The 27,828-nt window shown below is 42.0% G+C and overlaps 2 protein-coding genes across 3 annotated transcripts; one reads left to right on the forward strand and one right to left on the reverse strand.

The window, feature by feature from the left end:
• The first annotated feature begins 1,475 nt into the window (after positions 1–1,475).
• igfbp1b (insulin-like growth factor binding protein 1b) lies at positions 1,476–7,282 on the forward strand. Of its 2 annotated transcripts, XM_053629753.1 has the most exons (4): positions 1,476–1,898; positions 1,998–2,122; positions 5,387–5,515; positions 5,637–7,282. In XM_053629753.1, exons 1-4 carry the CDS (start codon positions 1,553–1,555, stop codon positions 5,760–5,762), a joined length of 726 nt encoding a protein of 241 aa, XP_053485728.1. In that variant the 5' UTR covers positions 1,476–1,552; the 3' UTR covers positions 5,763–7,282. The 2 variants fall into 2 exon arrangements, with proteins under 2 accessions (XP_053485728.1, XP_053485727.1); XM_053629752.1 differs by having other exon boundaries at positions 1,477–2,122.
• Positions 7,283–7,484: 202 nt separating this feature from the next.
• LOC128610435 (insulin-like growth factor-binding protein 3) lies at positions 7,485–27,437 on the reverse strand. The gene is made up of 4 exons (XM_053629751.1): positions 26,362–27,437; positions 22,592–22,851; positions 12,771–12,890; positions 7,485–10,407 (listed from the first exon to the last, which is right to left on the reverse strand). Exons 1-4 carry the CDS (start codon positions 26,711–26,713, stop codon positions 10,282–10,284), a joined length of 858 nt encoding a protein of 285 aa, XP_053485726.1. The 5' UTR covers positions 26,714–27,437; the 3' UTR covers positions 7,485–10,281.
• Positions 27,438–27,828: the final 391 nt, after the last annotated feature.

A 27,828-nucleotide genomic window follows, 5' to 3' on the forward strand; every position in this document is an offset into this window, starting at 1 on the left:
CAGTTGAGGGTTAAGGGCCTTGCACAAGGGCCCAACAGTGGCAGCTTGGCAGTGCTGAGATCTGAACACACAACCTTCTGATCAGAAGTCCAACATCTTATCCGCTGAGCACCCACATTCCCCAGGACGTCTGTGAAACCAGTTCGTTCCTTTCGTTCTCTCTGAAACTAGAAAAAAATACACTGGAAAAGTTACAGTTTTACCTCTGACTGTTACCGGAGACTCCTTCCGAAAAAATCTCCTTATCTTGACACTCAAAAATGTGTTTAAAAAGAAAACAACCTACGCGTTTTAATCTGTTCATTAGTAGTCTTAGATTACGCGGCGCGTCCGCCGTACACATACCGTGCGTGAGCTGTTACCGTAGAAACGATAACACATCGAACTAGCGCGTTAGCGCTAAACATGTGCTTTGTAGCTGCACTACTGTCACCGCTGCCGTTCTAGAAAACAAATCAACTCCACCTGGACCAATCAGAATCCAGGATTAAACAGCGCCGTGGTATAACGTGCCGTAAAGAATGTTGTCTTTTTATATACGTAGCCTATCGTATGGAATTCTTAAGAGGACTGAAACGGACAACGATGAAAGCTAGAGGAGGATCAACACACACTATTAGAACCACCTCGTTGTTCCACCTTCTCGGGTACTAAAGTGTACCTTCTCTTATCTCATGTGCCTTTAATTTGTGATATATAGCTGAGAAACGGCGTTTAATTAGCTTTTAGCGTATAAATTGTGAGATCGGCAGTTATTCGGAGAACAATCGAGTCAGTACCTGTAATCTGAAGTTATAAAGCGAGTACGTAGCGCTTATACAGTTTGTGTACTAAATAATCGCAATACTACATTAGGTTTGTTAATAGTTCCTCATTGCTAATAGTAATACTTGTAGAAATAAAGATATTACGCTGTACTTTTTAATATCAGTATCATTAAATGGACGTGTTTTACTGTGTATGCTTGACCTAGGAAAGGGAATGGGGTATACAGTTTTAAAGGTACATGGGTCGTCCTTTAGGTCTAATGACCTGAGATGATTTTTTTTTTTAAAAGGTAAAGGATAGATCATATACCAAGCTGGATAAGATGCACCCATGATAGTACCACTCCTGCAACAAGGAAAAGGGCAGTTATTCCTGAGAGTGGAAGTATTCTGGCTAAATGTAAAGTTTATAACTGAGGCCAATGTTTCATCCATTTGAACTGCTCTCAGTGTGACAGGATTGGGCATTAGACCAGTCCTGGCTGTGGAACAGTAAATACAAGCTTCAAAGGCCACAGCAGGAAGACAGGGAGTCCTGGAGAAGGGGGACATAAATATTAACCTGTGTGGAGGCTGGGTGTCTACGCAAATCCGCCCGCACTGTTTGGGCGCAAACAAACATTTGCGAACAATTCATACAAGGGGCACGTGTGTCAAACATTAACCCCTTGTGAGGTCACGGTACGGTATAAAAGCAGCGCGCTCCGACCGTCAGCCAAGTCAAAAAGTCTAAGAACAGGAAAGTCACTTCAGCGCGCGCTCTGTTTTGTCTCCGTGTTTACGCAATGAGCGGATTAGTGCTGATTTCCACGCTCGGATTCATCCTGATCCTCATCCCTGCTCCAGCAGAACAGTCCCCTGTTCCAGAGCTGGTGCCGATCCGGTGCGCACCGTGTACCCCGGAGAAGCTGAGCGCATGCCCGGCCGCTCCATCCGGCTGCAGGGAGCTGATGAAAGAACCGGGCTGCGGCTGCTGCATAACCTGCGCGCTGCCCGAGGGCGCCCTGTGCGGGGTCTACACGGCGCACTGCGGCACGGGACTGCGCTGCACGCCGAAAGAAGACGACCCGCAGCCGCTCCACTCGCTCACCCGCGGACAGGCCTTGTGCACCGTGGACCACTCCGCGCAAGGTGCGTCTCTTCTCTCTACCGCCGAGTCCCCGTTCCTTGATCAGCGTGAAGCTGAAAAGTTGCACGACCTAATGCTAAACCATAACCGTCTCCTTACAGAGGAGAGCGGTGAGCACGGCTTCTCCTTACACCAGCTGCTGGGACTGGATAAAGCCGGAGACCCGGAGGCGCACGAGAGCATCAGGGCTAAAGTAAACGCCATCCGGAAGAAGCTGGTGGAATTGGTAAGAGTCCAGAGCACAGAATGTTCTCCTCACTGCAGGATTTAACCGGGGTTTACCCATTACCTCTGAAACTCACTTACCGGCCATGACGTAGACATGACGTCCTGACCACGTGACCCTCTGTAATTAATTCATTCATTCATGCGGCTACAAATAAACAAGCGTTCATACCTTCGTACCTTTAGTATGTATCTTTTACTTATTTGGCACATGATTGTGCCTCTAATGTATCTGTAATGTACCCTTAAAGCTATTTGTTTGTTTGTTTGTTAGTTTGTTTATTTATTTATTTATTTATTTATTAAATACAGCATATGTACATTTCCAAATGAACAGGGCACAAATAGCAAAAGAAAAAGGAACAAAAATGGGAGAACTACATTCTATAAACAAACTAGAGCATACATATATAACATTACTAGGCTATATAAAATTTATCAAATAAATAATAATAATAATAATAATAATAATAATAATAATAATAATGATGTTTTAAAAATATCAGAATGAGAGACTTTTTATTGGTTAAGTAAGTTTTCACTTACAACTAATGTGACTTGGCAGTTTTAACCATTAGCTTAAAACAGAGCATTAAACAGGGTGTGTGTGTGTGTGTGTGTGTGTGTGTGTGTGTGTGTGTGTGTGTGTGTGTCGGGGGGGGGGGCGGTTTCAGAATAGTTCTGAAAATTAATGTGACATTCAATATATATATTCATCTGTCTTCTCTCTCTCTCTCTCTCTCTCTCTCTCTCTCTCTCTCTCTCTCTATATATATATATATATATATATATATATAATTGTGAGAACATTTCACTGCATGCCAGTCTAACGAATATTCACCCATTAAAATCATAATATTGACAATAACCATATATTTACATGAGAATTATTATGCCATATCACATCATATAACTTTACAATTCTTATTTGATGTCCTGGTAAATGAAATCAGCATGTCCTACCAAAAGGTGGAGACAACGGGACAAAGAATAAAAAGCTCTGAACTGATTCACACTCCACTGGACAAAAAGCTGCTGCTAAAATGTCTTTTTTTTATTTATTTATTTATTTTTTTTTGCATTTTGCTATTTCCTTTACTTATTAGTTGGGTTTATTGTCTAGAATCTTCAAATGAACTTCTCTGGCTACATTGGGGATGAAAGATTTGTAAGGTGAAAGCCATGGGTTTTTTTGTTTGTTTGGTTGTTTTTTTTTTTTTTTTTACAGTTAATATTAATGACAAACATTTTTCTGGGGAAGATTTATTTATTTATTTATTTATTTTTAACAGATAGTAGATAACAATCCAGTTATTTAGTTATTTATGTTTAGCTACGTGCATGTCATGTGATACTTTATGCCACTAACTGTAAAAAAGCATAGTTAACCACAGGGGAGAATTCAGCCAATGTCCCTCATGTCTGGCCATCAGAAATGTGCAGTTACTGGATTCCCCATAGATTGGGGGGTTAAAAATCAATATTTTAGGTGTAACAGAACACTTGAAACTGCATGGTAATGTGTAATGGGGGGGCCCGGGGGACTTTACACTGTGTGTAATTTAAACTGTGTGACCCTAGGGGGCAGTGTTGCAACACTTGGCAAGAGTCAGGTTTACTTTCAGACTCACTGTGGATTCAACACCAGGCCATTCAAGATAGTCCTTGCTGCAGAACCAAAATTGCAGGGGGTGGAGATGGATCTGATCCAACTCCTTCTATACGCCTAAACCCTAACCCCTAACCTCTAACTCTTAACCCATAACCCTTAACCCACACAACACTGTACTACACAAAGCAATCTTTTAAACACATTTATCCTGTCTGAAACAAACTCTGGACATTTGGCTCAACTCTGTCCAGCTCCGCCCAAGTAGGAGGAGCTGGATCAGTTCCAACTTCACCCCGTGGAATATTTGTTCTGCAATAAGGGGTAATTGGGCCATTTTGAGGTGTTTTAAGGTCTGGTTACAGATCCAGTTTTGGGGAACTAATGCCAGTTCACATTTTTCTTCAAGCTTCAGTGGAAAATGTGGAATACGTGGAATCCTGAGTGTTAGGAAATGGGAGACAATACATTTATGAAATTGTGTACTTGCTCTGAGTTTATTTGGCAGCGGTGTCCAATCCTATCCATAATGGGGCAGTGCGGCTGCAGGCTTTCCTTCCACCCGAGCAGGAGCCACATCTGATAGTCGATTAAAGGCCAAGATGAACTGATTAAACTAGAGTGGCTCTTGATTGGTTGGAACTGCAGCCATACAAGCCCTTTGTGGATATAACCGGACACCCCTACCCTTACGTCTGGATTAAGAACGCTTGCCCTAAACCTATATACAGTTCCTTGGACCATAAATCAGATGTTCTCAGTGACCCACAGTCAGTCCTTAAAATGGCTCTATTCCAAGTTTAACCAACCATATCCAGATAATCCAGAGCATGTCCGATCTCGTGCTCAATCAACCTGTGTGGAAGCAGGTATTCATTCAAACCAATCAAGAGCCACCAGTTTAATCCGTTCACCTTGGGCTTCAATTGACTTTCAGATGTGGCTCCTGCTCGGTTGGAAGGAAAGCTGTAACCACGCAGTCACTTTGCAAATAAATTTAGACACCCCTGATTATCTGGACTATCTGTCTATGAGCGTCAGAGAGCCTCCGTTTTTAACGCCCACTGTAGACAGGGTTAAGGTATAGGGTCCTTAATCCAGTCTCAGAGCTAGTATACGTTTCCATACATGCATTGTATTCTAGTTCCTAAAATACCCGGTATTCCAAGATTGGACTCCCAGGATCCAGGCGATCAGGAACCAGCAAAGAAACCCCTAAAAGTAGAAAAATCTCTACGGATCCCTAATGACTGGATCGAGCTTCTCCATTATCAATTCAATTCGATTTGCATTGCACTTTTAACAATCGACCTTGTCACCAAGCAGCTTTCCAGAAATCCGGATATAGAATTAGATCCCTAATGAACCAGCCAGAGGGGACAGGGTGTAGAAGCGTAAAAGACAAACAGTACTGAGTGTGTTTACAGGATGTTCAATATGAGCAGATTGTGAAGAGTCCTAAGATAAGCACAGGACAGTCTTTATGATTACAGCAGCAGCTCTTAGGTACAAATCTACACTGTCCACGCGAGACGTAGCGCAAGCCCGAGACTTGGGCGTATGAGTCTTTAAGGTGTCTGTGTGGGTCCACGTCCAGCATCAGAAAGCGAGTCACACTATTCTTTGACTAAAATTCTGATCAATGATCTGTTGTAGGGTCCATGTCACACCGAACTGCACTCTGCCCTGGACAGTATCATGGCCTCGCAGCATGCACTGGGCGAGATGTTTACTACGTTTTACCTTCCCAACTGCGACACGAATGGCTTCTACAAGACCAAGCAGGTGAGCTTGAACGTCAAGACCTTGCAAAAATGTATTCGCTTTGACCTCCACTGACGGTGTGGATCCATACGGTCATATGATCGTCAGGTTACATGTGTGTACACGTGTGTCTCAAACACAGTGCAAGACGTCCCTCGTCGGACAGGCTGCACGTTGTTGGTGTGTGTCCGCTTGGAACGGGAAGAGAATCACAGGATCCAGTGATGTCCCCGTAGATGCCTTCTGCCACCAGGAGATCACTCACTGAGCCCTGCTGCTCTTCTCACACACACTTACACACAAGCTGAAGTTCATTTAAGAAAAAACAAAAAAAAGCACTTTTCTTAATCAGGACTTGCTAAAAAAATATTGTTGGGACATTTGCTTCCAACATAGAGCTTAATATATTATGTACAGACACTAAACCTTTTCTTGACAAAGAGATTGACGTTCTTAATTTATATTTTTTTGGGTTTCATATCGCTATATATATATATATATATATATATATATATTTATTGAATGTTCCTAAATAAGTAATCATTGACAAGTATTTATATTTGCTGAAATTCTATGGTTACTGTTATATTTTTATTTGTATTTTTAATTTATTACAACTATTGTTTGGACTAAACACCTCTGTTACTACATAGAAATAGCAGTAGAACCATGGGACATATTATAAACCCATTGCAACACACCACTGTTTAAAAAAAAAAAAAAAAAAAAAAGAGGCAGAGTGGGTTTGCATACTTTTAGTCTCACCCCCAATTTAGGAGTTTTGTACTTAAACAGCTTCAGCGTTCGTTTGCTTTACAGCGTGTTGATTCGGCCTACATTCGTGCGAGTCTACTCAACTTTTTGCCTCAACCTGCGACGCCCGTGTTTGTGAATTTGTCCAGGCTGTTTTTTTTTTTTCTTTCCCCCTGCCCTAGCTCTGGATTTTTCCACTTACACGGGACAGCTGCCAATTGATCCCAGATGTTTTGAAGTAGATCGCAGATCTGGGCTGTGTTTGTGACTCGTATAATGCTTCTACCTCTCCGAAGTGCAGGTTCCTCCGTTTCCTCGCGTCCCCCGCTCTGTGCCGTCGCTCTGGAAATCCCGTCCGTGTCGGATCCTGTGTCTTTTGAGAATATGAGAATCTCAGAAAAGCTGCGTTTTCCTTTAACGGCAAATGGACTTCCTGTTGGTTTGGAGAGCAGGAGTTATAACACCATTGGGATTCATTTTAGCTACAAGCAGGAACGCTTTATGAATATGGTTCCAACATTGCTGCATGCCAGGACATTTTTTACGCAGGAAAAGAGAGAAAAACCAGACAGGGATTTGTAAAAACCCATGTTGCGGGCGTGTCCCTTGGCTCTCTGCATAAAAAAAAAACCAAAAAAAAAAAACACATCCATCCATCCATCCATCGATCCATTCATCCATCCAACCAGCCCGCCATTTAGAGCACTGTCTGAAGTTCACAGGTTCAAATAGATTTGGTGCATTCTGATTGCACCATTGGAGGACTGGGTTACCAATGCATTACGCTTCAAACATGGTTATTGTAAGAAAGCGTGATGGACCATTACGTATTCGTGTGGATTTGTAGTTTGTCTTGCATCAATGCCTTTGACCTCAACAGCCTGAACATTTATATGCTGCTACTGTTCACCTGTGTACCTACCAGGGTATCAAGTTATGTTTTGTTTTGTAGTAAAATGTAGAACTTCTCTCAGTGTATGCTGTATAATTTCTGTAGTATATATATTCTTTTAATAAAAATCATCGCTTACGATATGCCGGGACTGTGAAACTTCCGTTTTTTTTCCCCCTCACACAGGTACGTTTGAGCATGCAAGAAGAAACACACACAAAAAAAATGCCAGTTCCTTAAATTAGATCTTTAATTGTTGAAAGTAAAAATATACACAGATATATCTCCCTGTTTTAAAGCACTGGGAATAACCTGACACTTATTTAAAAAAAAAAAAAAAAAAAAAAAAAACTAGCCACACAAGTTAATAAATGTCAAAATACTGTTTACACATGGTGTGCTGTAATGTCCCCAGGTAGCAGTTTTGGTTTCTTGTTTATTTTCTTACTTATAGCTTATCACTATGGGGATTTAGTCCAAAACAAGCCAGTATAATGAAGAAAAAACAAAAGAAAAGCCATAGTCTTAGCTACATTGTACTGTACTTGAAGCATTTGAATATCACTAGAAGCCTGAGTAGGTGCTTAATGTGTACTAAGTTTCCCTGTTCGCAGCAAAGTTTGCCTTTGGTCACAAAAGAATTAAGAAATATATTAAAAAAAATAAAATGTGAAAAAGAAACATCGAAAATAAAGCGAAGAGTGTGCAGTGTTTAAAGTCTTTTGCCTCGTATTTTAATGCGAATTTGATCAGACTCTCGTCATGTTGCCGAAACAGTTGCTTCGCCAATTTGTACTCTGAACAATTTACAGATTCATACGGGCTTTATAATGCGCTAGCTAAGTAACTAGCATTGTATGTAGCTGACCTAGTGACCCAGCTTGGGTAGTGCTGTAGGGTTTGGACTTACAATACGATTTTAATGTAGAAAATCAAATATATATATTTTTAAAAGTAATAATTCCCGATTACGCGTCGACTCCGGATAATTCTTAGAAGCAGGTTTATCGGACTTTTACAGATGGCAAAAAAGATTCGCATCAAACTGGAACGCCTTTCGGCTTCAGCTTTCACAGAGATCGAATCATTTCCTCGGGTCTTTAAGGATTCATTTACCAAACCTGACTCAAGATGAAGTAATGGAACAGTTAGAAAAAGTTCACTGGATTTCTAGAATTAGAGATAATGGATAAAGTACGTGCAGACCCCATCATCAGCTCCAAACTGGAACACACGTGTAAACGTGTATAAGCTAAAACGTTTCAGCTCGTCATCGGCTATGTTAGCATTTTAGTCCAGTTCACGTCAGCCGAGGACGTTAACAAATTCGCACCGGTTGGATGGTGTAAAATTTTACGCCAGTTGGGAATTTCAAAATTTTTTTTTTACGCCAGCTAAAGTTTATGAACTTTACATGAAGTGACCATCTGACAGTTTTACATCCGCTAGTTTCACTCGAATTGGGAATCGTACACAGATGGAATGTTTCTGAGTTTTATTGCAGTTAAGGATTTGGAGATTTTACAGTTGAACTCCAGTTAACTCCAGGGCATTGTATAGTAGTACACCAGTTGGATGCTTTTGAATTTGACTCTATTTGGGGAATTTTATGCTAGTCTTAGAGTTTTCACTCCTGTTGGAGTTTTTAATCTAGTTGGGGATTTGACAAGCTTATGCTAGCGAGAGTTTTAGTGTTTGACTCCAGTTGTGAATGTTACAAATTTACACTAGTCAGAGGCTCTTGAATTTTACTCCAGTTGAAGATTTCACCATTTTTAAAAATTTTTATTTATTTATTTATTTATTTATTTTACACCGTCGGAGGTTTATTTATTTATTTATTTATTTATTTTTTACAATTTGACACTATTTGTAAGTTTTAGACTTTCACACCAGTTAGGAATTGTCCGAATTTTTACACAAGTTGGGAATTTGAGCGTTTTATGCCAGATGGAGGTTTTAGAATTCTACTCTATTAGGGGATTTTACACCGTTAAGTCAGTTGGCTGTTGTGAGAACATTGAAAGGAAAAAAAAAAAACAAAAGACTGAGCAAGTGATCCAAAAATTCCAGCATACATTTAAAGCCACAGTCAGAACTTTCATAACAAACATCACTTCCTAGAAAGATAATGCAATGAAGCAAAATCTAGTGACATCATGACAATCTTTGTATACACAGTCTGGGGAAAAGAAAAAAAAAAAAAAAAAACCTCGTATTTTGGCTCATGTTAGGGTGCGTGGAACAAGGACTTCTTCTGGAAAGAGTTCAGCTTCACACACTTGTTTAAAAGCCAGAAAAATGGCCGGCTGTCACTCGAGCAAGAAAAAAAAAAGCGTTGCTATGTTTAGAATGTCTCTTAAAGTGATTGCAGGCATGTTTATAGGACGTTTTCAGACTGATAGTTAAGACATATTGTATATGCAGAGGAAATAATACGGAAGTGGATATGGAAGCCATGAAGGTTTTATGATGAGTCCTGATATGGTGAGTTTATACTCACGCTGTACTCATGCATCATGCACATGCTCGTGATACTGAATCCGTTTCAATCAATTCACTCTTGTTTTGTTCTAATTCCCGATTTTATGCAACAGGTGTGTATTAACGGTGAAACTAAGCTTTGAAAAGCCACTGATAGGTATGAACATGGTAAAGTTATTATAATAGCCACATACACATAACACACACACACACACACACACACACACACAAACTTTTAGGAAGTGCTCTCTAGCGGTAGTGCCTTCTTCCATGTCCTCTTTTTTTTTTTTTTTGCGGTCAGCCTCGTCTCAATTGCGTCCACTCATTACAGCTCTACTGCCTCCTGAGACATACCCACATCCCTTCATCCATCAAATTCTTTCTCTCCTGCAAGCATCTAGGGTTCCACTGCTGCAAACGCGTGGAGCGCAGAAATAAATTAGAGCTCATGGAAGCTCAGGAAAGCCTAGAATTTTAAGCTCCCCCATCGATATTTTTTTCCCAGGAGGACCGACGTACAGTACGAGTCTGAGATGGAGGGTCTGAGCGTGGAGATTCTTCAGTGTACACACACACACACACACACACACACACACACACACACACACACACACTCCATCGATCTCGCGTTCTCGTTCCTTCACCCGTCTGCTCTTTTCTATTGGCTGTCCATGGTGTAGCACTGCGCATTTCCTCTCTCCTTTCCATCGAAGCCTGGAAGGGGCTGGCCGTATTTGTCTACGCACCAGCATATGCCGCGTTTTCGGCCCTTAGACGGCCAGCACTGAGAGAGAAGGACAGACAGGAGTATTAATTGATTTACTCGTTTGCGTTTTTGTTTTTAAACAGTTTTAAATGACCTCGTGATCTTGAGTTTCCAAGTGAACACCTAACACCCCCCATACTCAACCCCCCGCCTTCAACAGAGTACGCAGATGTGACCTGTGACTACGTATTTTCAGGAAGTTGTGATTTTTTTTCCCCCTTTTCTACGATGCACATCCTGTTTTGTGTTCATATAGAGCAGCTTAAAGGTAAACACAGGGAGGCTGAAATATTTGCTCAGGGCCAGTGTGTGAAGCTCGCCAGTGCCAACTTCTATTTTCAGCCTCCCGCTGGCCAGTACAAATCATCCATTGCTGATTATACCCCCGGCTCCAAATTATGGGTGCTACAAATGACTTACAGAGCTTGGCGCTCCAACCCAGAGGGCTGTTATTTTGCTGCCAATTTAACTAAAGGTCAAAGTCCTGTCTAGTGTGTAAAAAAAATACAACAACGCAACAAAACCAACGGTTCCATGAGAGCATAAGAGGACTCGATGAGTCGTAAATGGCCCATTGATTCATTCCTCGCAGCGTGCGATACCAAGGGAATTTGCTCGAGACTGGGAGGCCTGTGTAGAACTCGCGAAACTAAATGAAGTGAGAGACAAGAGACAATATCCAGACTGGGAACTTTACAAAACTTTGTGTGGGAGGGTGAAGGCTAAGGATCTTGTTTTTGCCTAACTTTCAGCACGATGCTTCATTAATATAATCTCAATGTTCTTTTAAAATAAACAACAACGTAATAATAATAATAATTGAATAGTATATCACCCGTGAAGGCCACTAAATGTCCACATGAAACCAAAATAAACTCTGAAAACTGACCGCAAAGCAGGCTAGCGTTCTGCTAATGAAATCTGCACGATGCAGCAAAAACGCTCAGGTTTAATCATTAGCACGAGGCTAAGCGTAGTGCTGACCGCAAAAAGCAAACACCCCGTCGTAAAACGGTCACCACTCCCTCTCCTACAGGGGGGGCTTATTTTCATAATTGTCACAGTAATATATATATATATATATATATATATATATATATATATATATATATATATATATATATATATATATATATATATATAAATAATGATTATTTCAATGTGAAGACAGGTTTTTTAGATTGCAGGTCAACAAAAAGACTCCCATTAAGCAGGACCTGCCATGCTGTATAAATATTGCTCTTGACGATGGAGGATAAGTGCATCCATATGAAGGCGTCTGGGACACTCATTTATTATAAACCAATTGTGGGCCGACCGCGTGAATCTGGAAGTGGCTCAAATCTATTTTCATGCAGCCGGCACAAGGAGTCCGATAATTATGGGGAGAGGCTCAGACCCCAGTAGCCACCTTGACGTCGCTCTCTCAGGGCGGGTTACGCAAGATGGCCACCACGGCAGCCACGCTTGGTTTGGCCCCGTGGGAGAGAGACGGGCCCTTAGCGCTAATCACCCGGAGAAAAACAACCGAAAGAGACTGATACGCAAGTCGTGTGATCACGTGTGGAAAAAACAAGGTGCATTTTTGAATGTTATGCCCTGAAATGATGCTTGCGAACTGCAAGTAAACCAATAACAGCATGTGTTCATGACACCATGGTGAGAAATGAATCAAGTCACTTTCCTGTAAGGGGAACTTAAGCCTTATCTCCTTATAGTGTAACTTCTGGGTGTTGGGTTTTTTTTTGTTGTTTTGTTTTTTCCCCAGACAGTTTTATTTAATTAATATTTCAGTTCGGATACAATTCACACTCACAGTAAACAACAAAAATGTTCATCTAGCACCTTGATAGGTTCTTCTTAAAAGAGTTTTTCAGAAAGGGGTGCACCTAGACCCCCTTTAATAATAATAATAATAATAATAATAATAATAATAATAATAATAATAATTCCTTACATTTATAGAGCGCTTTTTTTCTAGAAACTGAAGGGGGGGGGGTCACATCATCCAGGTGGGGGCTGTCGTCACATCATGCCGGTGGATGCGACACACTAGTGATCACCCATCACTAGTGTGTCGCATCCACCTGGATGATGTTACGACAGCCAACGTGCACCAGAACTCCCACCACACACCAGCTATTAGTGGAGAGGAGAGGAGAGTGATGTAGCCAATTCAGAGATGGCGATTATCAGGGGGCCGTGACAGAGAAGTGCCAATGGGGGGAATTTCGCCAGGACACCGGGGTTATACCAGGACCTCAGTTTACCGTCTCATCCGAAAGACTTCTTAACACTTCAAAACACCTTTGAAGAACATTGAGGTGCTAGATAAGATTTTACCCCAAAAAACCCTTTCCTTGGCTGTTGTGAAATCTCACCTGTTTTTTCCTGTAGAAGCCTTTCCTGTCACAGTTTGGGATGCGGAAGCCTCGGGGGTTCACCTTGTCGGTGATCTTCAGCATGTTAAGTATGCCATCCATTTCGATTCGGCATGGACCCTGCACACACAGCCGCAGTGCACAGTGTGAATGTACGACCGAAAACACCGAAAAATAGTTTCATCTATCTATCTATCTATCGATTTAAAAATAAAGACATCTAGCAAAGAGGGAGCTGGATTTGGCGGCGTATTTGCTCCCGATGCCATTTCCGAGGTAGGGTTCTCATAAAGACCTCCTTCAAAGACCTGGACCTAAAATGCACAAAGGCATGATGGAAGAAACCTTGACAGGAACCAAACCTCCAAAACACAGACTGCGCAAAATAGAGACTGCCATGAATTTGGACATTAGCGGTGATTTTATGAATCTGTCTGTGTACCTTGACTCTAATTTGTCCCCTGGGAAATAAACACTGAGGTTCATTTCCAGGAAATGCAATCCTTTCAATGAAAACAGCATCTGGCAGCGAGCCTCTGACCCAAAACTCCACGAAACCAGCTAAACACACCACACCGCAAACCGTAGCTCAGAAATACGGGATTAGAAGCACTTTAACGCTGTAACAGCTCCAGAACCCGAGCAAACACAGGTCTACAGGAAGTACAGAAACCGGTCTGAAGCCGTGAGAGGTTAAAAACAGAATGGTGAATTAACGAATGAGGGTAATGAGGAAGTCAAATGTGGAAGCCGAGCAGTGTAGTCTCGATTCAAAGACCTTCCTGTCCCAGGGGCTGAAATGAAACCTAATTCAACACGGCTCATAAAATATCACCAACCAGTTGATTTCATTTTTGAATTTCAGAAAATATACATTAATGTATTATCCCATTAACAATCTCTTTTCTTTCTTTTCTTTTCTCCACAAGAACTGATTTTCTTACAGGATGTGTTTGCACTTAAAATCCCCATGAAATAAAAATGGAAGTTTTGTGGTTATGTATGCGTTCGTATATGTACAGTTTCCACCAATACGGAGAAACAATTCTGATGACATCATTCTGCACTTCGGCTTCTCATCAGAAGTGTCCCGCCCCCAAACGTTATAAAAAAAGAAAATTCACCTTGCATCGTTATTGCTCGGGCTCGCGTCCGCGGTAGTAACTGTCAAGTACGGCTTAGCCCGGGCTACGAGGTCGTTTAAACGCTATTGGCTATTTAAAATGGAGAGCAACCACTTGATATGTTCCGCCCTGACTTCCTGTTTCAGTGGAAATTACGCCAACACGTCGAATAATGCTGGGGACTTCATGGGGACTTCATGGGGACTTCATGGGGACTTCATGGGGACTTCATGGGGACTTCATGGGGACTTTACATGAGAAACAGGATTGAAGTTTTTAAGCACAGAATTAGCAAAACTCATCATTTTTAAATAAATAAATAAATAATCATTTTATAAGTTAGTTAACAGGGTTGTGAAGACGACTAAAATATTAACAATAAATAAACAAGAATGAGAGAACTTCCTTTTCTTCTTCCCGCGATCCTCAGGAAATTCGAATGTCTTCGCTTCCAGGTGAAGGTATGACTGGTTACTCATGGAATGTTCCAAATATTTCATAGGGGAGAACGTTTTCAGGGAACAGGGTTGAGTGAATGTTGAAGTTTTGATGACGTAAACCGGACGACTTTTGGAAAAGGATGGACGTGTTGGACAGATTCAAAACGGAAATATTTTCATGACTATATTTCAGAGTAAAGTGTAGTTATAGTGAAAAGACGTTCACCTTTACTTTACATACAGCTCTGTAAATGTAATAACGTTCAAACCCAATTAAGGCACTGTCCAGCTAGTGGAGGTGAATAAACTAAAGAAGACCTATTAAACACAACTAGAGTTAAATATAAAGCTCTGCATTTAGACAACAAACATGTTCCTTTTGAAGCGCAATGTTCTGACTAACACTAGCTAAAGCGAGACTAGCAGTGCTGTTCATCGTCTCTGAACAGCTTTACGGCACATGAAGGAAGGCACAAGCCACATGAATCGAATCCCAAAAAACCCCATCCCCTCAGTGGCGTCCAGTCAAAGAGGCAGAGCTTGTTTACAACAGAAACGGACCAAAAGCAGGGAATGTGGCCATCAAAACAGCCCTAACACACAAACCAAGAGCCACCAGCTCTAGTTACTCATCAGAGTCCACAAATACCACTCACACACACACACACACACACACACACACACACACACACACACACACGGCTGGAGGAGAGATCCAAAACGCCACCACAGTTTGGCTCGTGCCAACATGGTAGCGCATAAAACGAGACCAAAAAAAAAAAAAAAAAAGCACAAAAGGTTGTTCACAAATCATGCATTTTATAAAGTTTACAGCTCACACACACACACACACACACACACACATACGAACACACACACATACACCTTCCCTACTAGGATCCAAAGAGCTTCATCATCCAAACACATATCACACACACTCACTCACTCACACACACTCACACACACTCACAGAAAGTCACCGCTCAACACTCGGACTCTGTAGAGACGTGGATTTGAAGTAGATATCAAGAAACAACACGAGATATCTCTGGAATGTTTGAAAAATGGTGCATGGCTCCAAAATCAACAAATGTTATGAAAGACATACTTTGATAAATCTGGAATATTACTTGCGGTGCTACAGATGGCCAAGCTTTCTATTGCAAAAAAGGTCGAGCTGTACCTTTTGTCCATTCGATTTGGACGAATTCAATGCTGGATACATTCTTTATGGAACGATTGCTAGGCAATACAAAACACAAATATTACCTCTCGAAGAAGTGGGGGGATTAAAACCGGATCTAAAGCCAGTCAAGTTTTGAATTATTGCTGGTTTTGGCAGTTTTCTTGCAACTTATATCAATGTGGTACATCCCTGAATGGGGATGGAGTGGAGATGGGTGCAAGAACCCCAAATAAATATAGCTTTGTTGCCCTACATTCCCACCTTGAGCCATGATTTCAGCAACAAGCCACATTTGAAGTTAGATTCCCAATTCCTAGGCTAATTAGGTATGACATGATAAAGCGACAGTTCCAACAGATTGGCTCAAAGGAGTCCTCAGACCATTAGCATGGTGGTTTAGTGGTTAGCATGTCTGCGTCACACCTCTAGTGTCAGGGGGTTGATTCACACCACCGTCCTGTGTGTGGGGAGTTTGCATGTTTTCCCCATCCTTCAGAGGTTTCCTCCCCCAGTCCAAAGACACGGCTGATTGGCATCTCTAAATTCTCTGTAGTGTGTCAATGTGTGTGCGATTGTGGCCTGGAATGGGTAAGCACCCTGTCCAGGGTGTCCCCTGCCTTGTACCCCACGTTCCCTGGGATAGGTTCCAGACTCCCCATGTGACCCTGTGTAGGATAAGCAGTACAGAAAATGAATGGATGGATTCCGCAGACCTGTCCTATGGCATATATGGGCCAACATATCTTCAGTTCTCCACTCACTACTTTAATTCCTACCTGCAATTACAGTTTGGAAGAAAAAAAAAAATATTGCTGTGTTTCATCTTATTCGGTCATATACAACCTCTTAATAAATGTCTTTGGAGACACTATGAAGAAAAAGAATGCTTGGAAGAAAGTAGCAGAGATCGTTGGTACCTCTGGTGAGTGTACATAGCTTGATGTGCTAATCTGTGAACGAAGCTAGTAGGAAGCTGATAGAAATTTAATTTGTGTTTATTTAGTTAGCTGTAGATGCTATATACACTCAAACAAGCAGACAAACTACAAGCAACACAAGTGATTGATCAGTTTCATTTGGGAAAATTGATTTTCTGCATAATAGCATTAGTGTGTTCATATATTCATACACCAATCACATTAAAACATTAAAACGACTGACTGACAGGTGAACTGAATAACATTGATTACCTCGTTACAATGGCACCTGTCACGGGGTGGGACAGATTAGGTCCAGTGGCTATTCTAGAGTCTGTTGGGGCCCTATAGGCAGAAATTCTCAGGGGGTCCCCCTCAAACCAGCGTCCATCACTATTATGTTATAAATAATCTGACACCAACCAGAAATGTGCACAGTCTAAACCTTTGTATTTATTTCAAATGTTCCCAGTAGTACAATTTTCAAACTATAAATACAAAGAACAATATAAACTTCAATAACTCCAAAAGTCAAAAGACTAAAAAGAGACAAAAACTTGTAAATAAAAATTCACGGGTGGGCGATATGACAATGCATGTTGATACGTGATCGAACGGTTGAGTTCTTGCTGTAATGCGTTTATTTATTTATTTATTTAAGTACCGATTTGACAGGACTACATGAAGTGAATGGCACTGAGGAGCGACGGCGAGAACTTCCTGAATACGGAAAAGGAAGTGGTTAATGTTGAGGGACTTAGTAATGTGATAATCTAGAAAGAGAAATCAGTTTGGTCTTGTGTGGTGTCTTATTGAAGGCGGCCGCGTGATTTCTGTGAAAGTGTGCTATGTGATTATTTGCAGTGTTGCGGTTTAATGTGAATGGCAGAGAGACAGACAACGTTAATAATTGTCTTCTCGACTCGGTCACAGCAGGCAGAGTTGGACCCGCACTCCAGGCTGGAACCTCCACCTCGGCAGCGAGTAGCCTCCGGGGACCGGAGTACCTTTCAAAGGTTACAGTAAACGGTATTGTCCATCCATCCATCCATCCATCTTCTATACCGCTTATCCTCTTCAGGGTCACCGGGAAACCTGGAGCCTATCCCAGGGAGCATCGGGCACAAGGCGGGGTACACCCTGGACAGGGTGCCAATCCATCACAGGGCACAATCACACACACACTCGCACACCCATTCATACACTACGGACACTTTGGACATGCCAATCAGCCTACCATGCATGTCTTTGGACTGGGGGAGGAAACCGGAGTACCCGGAGGAAACCCCCGCAGCACGGGGAGAACATGCAAACTCCGCACACACAGGGTCATGGTGGGAATCGAACCCCCGACCCTGGAGGTGTGAGGCGAACGTGCTAGACGATATTGTCAAGCTGTTTTATCCCAGGTAGGATAACTAAGAAAAATACTTCAGCTAACATTAGCTAAATTAATCCAAGTGTCTCCCCCATTAGACTAGTTAAGGTTAGACTAAATAACAGCATTCTGTTATTTACTGTTATACTTAGAACAAACAATCGACATTATCTGATCCACTTACCACTGTCTTGCTTTCTTTTTTCCCTCATTCTCTTTTTCACTTCCTGACGGAAAAGTCCTCTTCATTGATGTTCTTTTCTGAAAATATTACCGCCGAAAAGTCGACGGTAATGACATGGGGCCCCTTTCAGGAGGTTTTCAACTGTCATGTCATTGCAAGTTGTCGCTGCGGTTGACACATTTTGAGACGTTGCTGTGGCGTAAAGTTTGTCAGCCCTCAGTGGCCCCCTAGTGGCCTGGGGCCCCAAGCAGTTGCCTGTTCACAAGCTGCACCCCTGATTAGGGAGCCGGCTGCGTGTGCATCGCTAACCTGAGGAAGAGATGGCACCACGATGCACTGTGAGAAGAAGGCAAGTCGGCGCAGGAGGTGTGATGCTCTAGGAAATGTTCCTGCTGGGAAACCTCGGGTCCTGGCGTTCATGTAGATGTTACTTTGACATGTACCACCTACCACACATTGTTGTAGACCAAGTACACCCCTTCATGGCAACGGTATTCCCTAATGGCAGTGGTCTCTTTCAGCAGGATAATGCGCCATGCCACATTGTAAAAATTGTTCAGGAACATGACCAAAAGTTTGTTGGACAAACAAGTCCGATCCATGGAAGCCCCACCTCACAACTTACACGACTTAAAGGATCTGCTGCTAACATCTTGGTGCCATATACCACATAAAACCTTCAGAGGTCTAGTGTAGTCCATGGCTTGATGGGTCAGAGCTGTTATGGTGGCACAAAGGGGACTTGCACAATATCAGGCAGGTGGTTTTAATGTCATAGCTGATCACACACACACAAAAAACCGTTGGCTGAGACAAACCTTTACCAGTTACACATAGAAATCAGAAAAATCCCAGAACATAAAGAACACAGAGCCAACTCAACATAAATTATTGCCAACACAAATGGCATTTCCGCAGTTCTACAGGTCTTTCCTTTGGCTCAGTTTAGAACCTTGCATCTACAAAAAAAAAAATGCTACAACCCAAAACACATGGCATGTTTGATTCACTTCCTGCAGTTGAGCCAATTCAGCCTTAAGAACCGCACCAAAGTGGAGAACACACCATGGTTCCAATCAAACTGACGGATCACTGCATATGGGAAAACACCTGAAGTTCTCACAGATGTGATTTCACGTCGGAGTTGATGTGGCAAGGCTTATTTCATATTGGCTCTGTGACTATCCTCGGACTAAATATGGTAATGGTTAACAGAATAATCGCCAAATTCCAGTAAACAGTGTTTTCGATTTGAAGCATGATGGTATAGCTTGTGTAGGCAAGTGAGTTATCTATGGTAAAGGTTAAAAATAAAGTATGTAGTGTAAAGTAGCACTGTATACAAATTCTGTGCGCTATTCATAAGGCTGGCAACTTTGGAACAATGCTATACGGGTGTTCCTGGGATTGCAGTGTTTCCACAAAAATCAGTCAACAGACTACATATCAGACTGGGCATAAACATCTAGATTTGTTGATTTTGACAACATTTAGGACAATTAGATAATAGACCACTGCTTACTGACATGTTCACTTCATTACTTGCTTCTATGTTGGACATGGCTAACGTGGCTTTGAGCTAAGTGTATGTTTGTGTAATCTGGGGTGGCATTGTGGTGCAGCGGGTAGCTCTGTCACCTCATAAGTAAGCTTACTGATCACACAGTAACTTCTGTTCCATCATGTGCAGCAGTAAAAGACCTTGGAGCGATTTTTGACTTCAGTCTTTTATTTGAAGCTCACATAGATAATATTACTAGGATAGCCTTCTTTCATATCAGAAATATTACTAAGATAAGAAATATAACGTCACTACATGATGTAGAAAAAACAGTTCATGCGTTCGTCACCTCTAGGTTGGATTACTGTAATGCCTTACTATCTGGATGTTCCAGTAGGAGAATAAACACGCTCCAGTTAGTCCAGAATGCAGCTGCTAGAGTCCTTACTAGAACCAGAAGATACGTCCACATCACCCCGATCTTATCCACACTGCATTGGCTCCCAGTGAAATCTCGCATTGATTATAAAATACTATTATTGAACTATGAAGCATTGAATAGTCTCGCGCTACAGTACGTGAGCGACCTTTTGGTCTTTTATGATCTGCCACGCCTACTTCGATCAAAAGGTGCAGGCTATTTGTTGGTACCTCGAATAGTGAAGGCTACAGCAGGGGGAAGAGCTTTCTCTTACAGAGCCCCACAATTATGGTACAGTCTTCCAATTAGTGTTCCTGAGTCAGACACAGTCTGTGTTCAGGTCTAGCCCGAAAACATATTTGTGTAGTCAAGCCTTTTGTGAATAGTTCTTTCATAGGTAATGAAGTAGATCTAGAGGTCTCATGGGCATAAAGTGCTGTGGTGAACTGGGATGTTTGGATGCTGTCGCTCCCCTTGCTCCATCCACACACACACACACACACACTCTCACATGCTCACCCAGGTTTGTTGAGGGATCTATCCCGATGCCCTACTTCTGATTGGAATTCTCATCAATTGGAAATCACTTGCTGCTACTGAAGATTGACCCAAATCGTGCAGCCTAAAGATCATTGACATTACTGAGGATGGTGCGACTTAAAAACCATAAAGATGGCTTCGGACCTCAATTCATATGAACAATTATGCTATGATGGCTTAGGACTTCAGGTGGAAACGTTCAACAAAACAAACTTCATTTAAAAACTGCAATGAATTTTCCTGGTTACACAACTGCACTATATTACCATGTAGTATTAGCACATTTATAGAAGGGATTCATTGATAATTGCACTACATGGTGTCACTCAGACGAGGATGGGTGCACTTTTGAGCCTGGTTCCTCTCAAGGTTTCTTCCTCATATCGTCTCAGGGAGGTTTTCCTTGTAACCGTCGCCTCTGGCTTGCTCATTAGGGATAGATTCACACACTTAATATCTATATCCTGAATTGATATATTTCTGCAAAACTGCTGTGGGACAATGTCCGTTGTTAAAAGCTCCGTACAAATAAAACTGGCTTTCATCTGTTCTCCACCAGGTAGGTGGAGAAAACTGTTGCTAGGTGTAAAAGAGTGTGTAAATATGTGTGTGCATAGATTGGTGTCCAATCCCAGATGAAATCCCAGCATTTCCTGGGCTAGGCTCTGGATCCACTGAGACCCTAACCAGAATAAAGTTAGCTAAAATTAGGTTAGCCTATATACTGCATCTTAAAAAACAAACAAACAAAAAAAACAAAACAAAACAAAAAAAACCTGGGGTTAAAGACAACAACTGTGGAATGAAACTGTGGCTGCATTTCTACATAGTCTTTAACTTAGTTAGCATAACGTTATGCTAGCTACACTTGTTCATTAATATAGCCTCTTGATTTGTTTTTAATTAAATAAAACATTGCGTTGGGTTTATTTTGGTTTGTTAATGGTTAATTAGCAAGTAATTATGGTCATTTAATTGTCAGGGAATTAGCAGATATTTGCATTCTACTCAGCTATCACAGGATCTCCATTCCCAACTTGCCTTGTAGTTCCCATGGAGACCACATGCTTCTGTTTTGGTCTTATTCCTGTCTTTGTCTTGTAATTGGTCCATTATCCCTGATTGTGAACACCTGTCCCTTGTTTCCCCTTCATTAGTCTGTGTATTTATACCCTCGGTGTTGCCCTTTGTTTTTGCAAATATCATGTTGTTCATTTGAGTCAATTCTGAGCGTTGTTTCCCCTCGTGTTCCGCACCATCGTGTTTCCTGTCTTTGACTTCTGCTTGTTTACTTCATTTAAGGATTATCCTGTGCTAAATCTTGGCTGCCTGTGTTTGGACCCCTGCTATGGACTATGGTTACGATCCTTACACACACCCTAATAAACTTAATGCTGAGCTTGTGCACTTGCATCCAGTCTCCAGCTTAACATCTCGGCTGAACTACAGACGCTAACACAAGCAGCAGCAGGATAAGCCAGGCAGCCAAACTGCAAAGCGAAGCTCTAGAGCCGAGCGAGAGAACTGAAATCAGATGTCTTTCGTAAAAAGATTTTCCTTGGTGCAATGTTCTTGAGAACAAACAAGTTTAAGAACTATAAAAAGACAAATTCCAGTACCAACGGCAACTGTCAAGGCAGACGGCATTGAGAGCCATTGTGGGGAAATAAATTATATGCGTCCATATACTGACTGTTCTCACAGAGTCTGCCCATTGTAAAATGTCATTCTTGTTCAAAGCCAGCATTATGCAATCCCTTTCCTGGTGTACCACAGGGAATGCATGTCTGGTGCCAAGCCTACACTGACACACCTACTTCAGCTCGTTAAAATACTGAGTCGTCTCTGATTTTTAGGCACAGGTGTGTTCGATTAGGGTCAGAATTAAAATTCGACATGAGGCCAGGAGCTCCAGCTTTATATCCATTCAACATACATTGTGCTACCTTAAAGGACCTCAAAGCCACATGTTGTATAAATGGTTGACTGTGTACTGATCTGAAGCGTACAAAATCTTTTTAAAAGCCAACAAACAAACGCTGCTACAAAGTTTTGAAGGACACTACCATCTGTGCCCACAGCCTTCCAGGTTAAGTTTGGTTATCCAACAGATCCTGGCATTGTACTTACATACTCTCGCTCATGCTTGGACTCGAAGGCGATGTTCTCATGGTTGGAAGGGGCAACTGCCAGAGGTTCCTCTATTTTGAAGCTCTGGCTCTTCCGGAGTTGCTCACGTTGGAGGTCCTTAGATTTATGGTGAAGCCAGTAGGGTGGGGGACGCTGACCGAGGGAGGGAAAGACATCCGTTGACTGCTCGTGTCCAGCTGGCACCGACGGACTTGTTGTGTTGCTGCTGGAATCTTCCTCAGGCATCCTGGCACTCTCGACTGAAAATCAGACAGAAGGAATGCTGGGAAGATGCAAAACTAGGATGCAAACCTGCCAACTTTTTTTTTTTTCCTAGAGAAGAATCTAAGGAACAACACAATCATTGTATATGAATACCTTTTCTACTCGATATATATGTTTTTCTTGTTTCAATGACAGGTTCTTAACGAGACATTTTTTTTCTCAGAAGGAATAAAATGAAGCCTAATTTCTAGATCTGCAATTTCCTCTCTGTTGTTTATCCTTGCATTCATCACCTACTGCACACCCAAGGTCTAAAGCTGGGTTGTCGGCTGTTAAGGGCCTGTAAAGCCCATTAAGACATGCTTGTGATTTCAGGCTTTATAAATAAACTTGACTAAATAAAAAGTATGCCAAAGTACTGCACTAGAGTCCAGAAGGAAAAGAGGATTCAGGAGACCAGAGAGAAGGGTTTTTTAGCTCTGGAACCTGCCCAAAATAAGGACAAACTTGGAGAAGCTAAACTCTGAAGGATTTCTGAGATTTCTCTACCACAGTTCCAGCCACCTTTATGTTGCATGTGGTACATTTGGAAAAGTCCAGCTTTCTTTGAAACTTCCTGTCCTGAGCATAAACAAATGGCACTATCCCTTCAAACCATACAAAATGTAGCATTTTTTTTTTTTTTTTTTTTAAAAATCTATTAACTTCAATTCTATAATCTAGTCAGGGTACTAATGGGAAGATCACCCTCCATTGGATACATACTAAATTAAAACTTCCATTGGAATACTATGTGATAAACTACACAACGCTATCATTCCTTTACTATCACACTGACCATACGTTGAATTTATACTCAGCGTTTAACTAACAAACAAATAAGGAAATTGAGAAAATTATTTCGCAGCTAAGCATGTATTTATCAAGGAAGAGTAATTATTTCGATCAGACCGCCCCAAACACCTCCCATGCACGCACTCATCCAGACAATCCTATTAAATCACGCAACCATCGTAAAATGGCGATTTGTGAGCTTTAATCACACTAGACTAAAGGAAAAAGATGGCGTAACTGAAAATGATAGTATCGTTCAGAAATCATTTAATTCGTGACTAGACTGGAGCCAACTCAATCTGGGTGTTTTGAGTATGCGTGCGCAGACAAATTTATAAATCTGAATTCGCCCAGTGGGAAAACTAAAAGCTCCAGTGGCATGTTTGGGTTGAGACCTATTTGACAAGGCTGAAAATTGGAAGCTAGCATAACGCAATGATGACCGGCATGCTAGTTAGCAAGTTGTGCTTTTATATTAATGCTCGCGCTCTGGTGCGGTGGCTCAACGGTTAAGGATCTGAGTTAATGATCAGAAGGTCAGGTGGTCAAGCTCCAACGCTGCCACTGTTGGGCCCTTGAGCAAGGCCCTTAACCCTCTCTGCTCCAGTGGTGCTGTATCATGGCGGACCCCGACTTCCTAACAAGCTGGGATATGCAAAGAAAACAAATTTCACTGTGCTGTAATGTATGTGTGACAAATAAAGGTTTTTTTTTTTTTTTTGTTAGGGAAACGAATAAGTATATGATCACATGGCACTTCATGTTAGCAGCCTCATCGAGTCATTGGAAAACATTTTGGCTCACGGGATGTCATGTGTCCTCGAATCACACGTAAAAGATAGTATCTGGCTAGTGTGTTCATTTTTTTTGGATTCATCAGTATTTCCACATACATGAGTGTCCCTGATTCTGACAGTGATTGCCTGTCATCCGTCAATGGCGATTATTTCACCTAGTAAAAACCGCTCTACAGTTTTGCTCTACTAGATCGCGCCCTGATAGATGTGTGTAGTGCAGCAGGCAGTGGGATTCGGAAAACTGTGCTATATGTGTAGCAGCAAGGTGCGTCACATCACTGCCATCAAGGTTATTTTTTTATTAGTACTGGGATGCCACTATCAGGTCATGGCCTCTTGATAATTTATAACATTGTCGGTTATCACATAATACAATCAGAAAATAGTGGACGTAATCTCCGGAAGATGATCGTACCCAACACGGAGGAGACACTATTCTCATCACCAGAACTCAATCAAATATTATTTGTGATAATTGTTCTGATCATGACACAGACTATCGGTTAGATAGAACTGTTTGATTACTTCATGATAGAAATCGTAATCAACTCTCGCCACTTTTTCCATCTCATCCAATAGCATGTACGTGCATGAATACCATTAATCTTGGGGGGTGGAGGGACGACAATAGTTGCACTACAAAAAAAAAAAAAAAAAAACCCCATCATGGTCCATGCATAGCTTTCATTCATGTCATGAGTCAGTGTTTATCTGCGCACTACAGTGATTCTGCAGAAACACACTTCAGTTCTTTCACTCACACCTCAGCGATTCCAATTTCCAAAGAAACCGGATGCATGTTTAAGAACCTGGATGCTGAAGCGAGCATCACGTGCTCAACCTAACACTGGACAAACACACGTGCAGATGTTACGTTTATACTTTGCTATTCCCTCAGAAAACAGCAGGAGATTTGGTTTATTGAATGAAAAATAGCTTATGCTTCGACTCTGTGCTTCCAACTGGATTTGGAACGCCACAAATCTGGTAGGAAATGGGCTGCACGCGCCAACTTAGCAAAGAAACATGCCACTTCTGTGAACATGTGGACAAAGCAGATGAACCTGTTCATAATATGGGTGAAGTTTCAAGCTGGTTTTATTTAGCTATGAGATTCATTTCTTAGAAAATACATTATAGATAGATAGATAGATAGATAGACTACACATTTCTGTTTCTCTGTCTTTGGAATGGATACACGATACATACATAAGTCCGTGTCCATGCATTGAAAGCAGTGATGTCCTGACCATTGTGTTAATATTAAGATAGGATATAAATATCAAGCAGATCTGGCCAGACATGATCATACACTCTGAGAACCAAGCAGTGCTAATGGGACCTTTCACTGACACTGTCAAAGCATTTCGCTGCATCACTGGACTGTCATTCGTTTTTAGAATAAAGATTTAAAGCTACTCATAGATTTCTTAGTAAAAGATATTAAGGGTGCAAAAGGTGTACGCTGCGACAAGGAGAGGTACACTTAGTTTAGTGCACTTTGCATGATCGCGTGCATAAAAAGCAAGTGATTTTAAGCTCCATGTATTGTACACTAATGCAGGGCTGCATGCCACTCCTTGACAGAGTTGTGACAGCAGAGGGAAGCATGAAGGGGACGCTCGTGGGGGCTGGAGAGAGGGAACGCTCGTGCATCTTCATTATATCAAATCAACAAATGCTCGTGCACACGCCTCAGTGCATTAGCATGCAGAATAAACTTTATGCATAAGTATATGCATTTCCACTTTCAACCCTTTTAAACGCTTTCAAATAAGTAAGTTTAATAACACACTATGAATCACGCGCGCACACACGCACACACGCACGCACACACACACACACACACACACACACTGTGCAACCTCCTGCAGAGTGAAGGACAGTTTTACGCATGTTATAAAAGTGTTGTACCTTGTCGCGCGCTGACCGGAGGAGGTGCGGTCTGATTCACACACCCCCCACGTCCCTCCAGCAGCGCGTGCAGCGGCCTCAGCTCGCCCGGCCGGGGTCGGCAGACCAGCCCCGCACCGCAGCGCCCCGTGTAAACCCCGCACGCTCGACCCTCGGCCAGCGCGCATGTCACGCAGCAACCGCAGCCCGGCTCGCGCACCCGCTCCACGCAGTCCTCGGGCACGGGGTCGCACAGCGTCCGCGCTCCGGCGTCACACGGCTCGCAGCGGATCACCGCTCCCACGGCGGAGGACAGGCGCGCCACCGCGGCCAGACTCACGGACACGAGCAGGGAGCGGAGCGCGTTCACCATGCTCACGGAGATGAAAAAAAAAAAAAAAATTTCTAATAATAATAATTATTCTTATAATAATTATTCTTATAAAATAATAATAATACTAATACTACCACTACTACTACTACTAATAATAATGCCCAAAGATGTTCAAGTTTAGCGTCACGGGTTTCGCCAATCGGCCACGTGAGACGCGTTTTAAATGGAAAACTTCTCTCTATATATAGACACCGAGATTCAGAGACACGCCCCTTTCATGAATAATGCAGCAGCAACTGTGTGACGTCACTCACCGTCTGGTTCAGCACGAGACCTCAATGTTACAGTAGTTTTAACGTCGCTTCTGGTTTTACTATTTTTAACCTTTAATGCTGTGATATATTTTCGTTTTATTTTCCCTTCCGAAAAAAAAAAAACAAAAACAAAAAACAAACACACACAATAGAAACCATCACAGAAATTCTAATGGGTTCCACTACAAATACAATTACAAACCATCAGCTAACCTAGCATGATCGCCACACACCTCCAGGGTCGGGGGTTCGATTCCTGACGCTGCCCTGTGTGTGCGGAGTTTGCATGTTCTCCCCGTGCTGCGGGGGTTTCCCCCGGGTACTCCGGTTTCCTCCCCCAGTCCAAAGACATGCATGGTAGGCTGATCGGCGTGTCTAAATTGTCCGTAGAGTATGAATGGGTGTGTGAGTGTGTATGTGATAGTACCCTGCGATGGACTGGCACCCTGTCCAGGGTGTACCCCGCCTTGTGCCCGATGCTCCCTGGGATAGGCTCCAGGTTCCCCGTGACCTTGAAGAGGATAAGCGGTATAGAAGATGGATGGATGGATGGATGGAACCATCAGCTAACCATTAAAACTATGACCTACTTAGTGGTATCCACTAGACATAACATGTCACCAAAAGAAGGTATCAAATCACCAGTAGAGACCCACAGGGACCATTACAGTTTCCATTAAAACCAATACAATTCTCATTAAAACCATTACAAATTTTATGAGGGTTTCTATTGTTTTTTTTTTGTTTTTTTTTCTCAGCAGGGTTTACATATATTTTACTTTCACTTTAGTGTTCACTTACAAGTCATTTATATATATATATATATATATATATATTATA

This window comes from Ictalurus furcatus, chromosome 7 (genome assembly GCF_023375685.1).
Source record: "Ictalurus furcatus strain D&B chromosome 7, Billie_1.0, whole genome shotgun sequence".
Lineage (NCBI taxonomy): Eukaryota > Metazoa > Chordata > Actinopteri > Siluriformes > Ictaluridae > Ictalurus > Ictalurus furcatus.

What these genes read in the sequence shown, in the direction of transcription:
- igfbp1b (XM_053629752.1), top strand. Translation starts at nt 1,553, where the DNA reads ATGAGCGGATTAGTGCTGATTTCCACGCTCGGATTCATCCTGATCCTC. An exon ending in GGAAGAAGCTGGTGGAATTG is followed by an intron (nt 2,123 to 5,386) that starts GTAAGAGTCCAG and finishes GATCTGTTGTAG; the next exon opens with GGTCCATGTCACACCGAACT. An exon ending in GCTTCTACAAGACCAAGCAG is followed by an intron (nt 5,516 to 5,636) that starts GTGAGCTTGAAC and finishes TCTCAAACACAG; the next exon opens with TGCAAGACGTCCCTCGTCGG.
- LOC128610435 (XM_053629751.1), bottom strand. Translation starts at nt 26,713, where the DNA reads ATGGTGAACGCGCTCCGCTCCCTGCTCGTGTCCGTGAGTCTGGCCGCG. An exon ending in TCCGGTCAGCGCGCGACAAG is followed by an intron (nt 22,852 to 26,361) that starts GTACAACACTTT and finishes TCTGATTTTCAG; the next exon opens with TCGAGAGTGCCAGGATGCCT. An exon ending in CCAAGCATGAGCGAGAGTAT is followed by an intron (nt 12,891 to 22,591) that starts GTAAGTACAATG and finishes CTGTGTGTGCAG; the next exon opens with GGTCCATGCCGAATCGAAAT.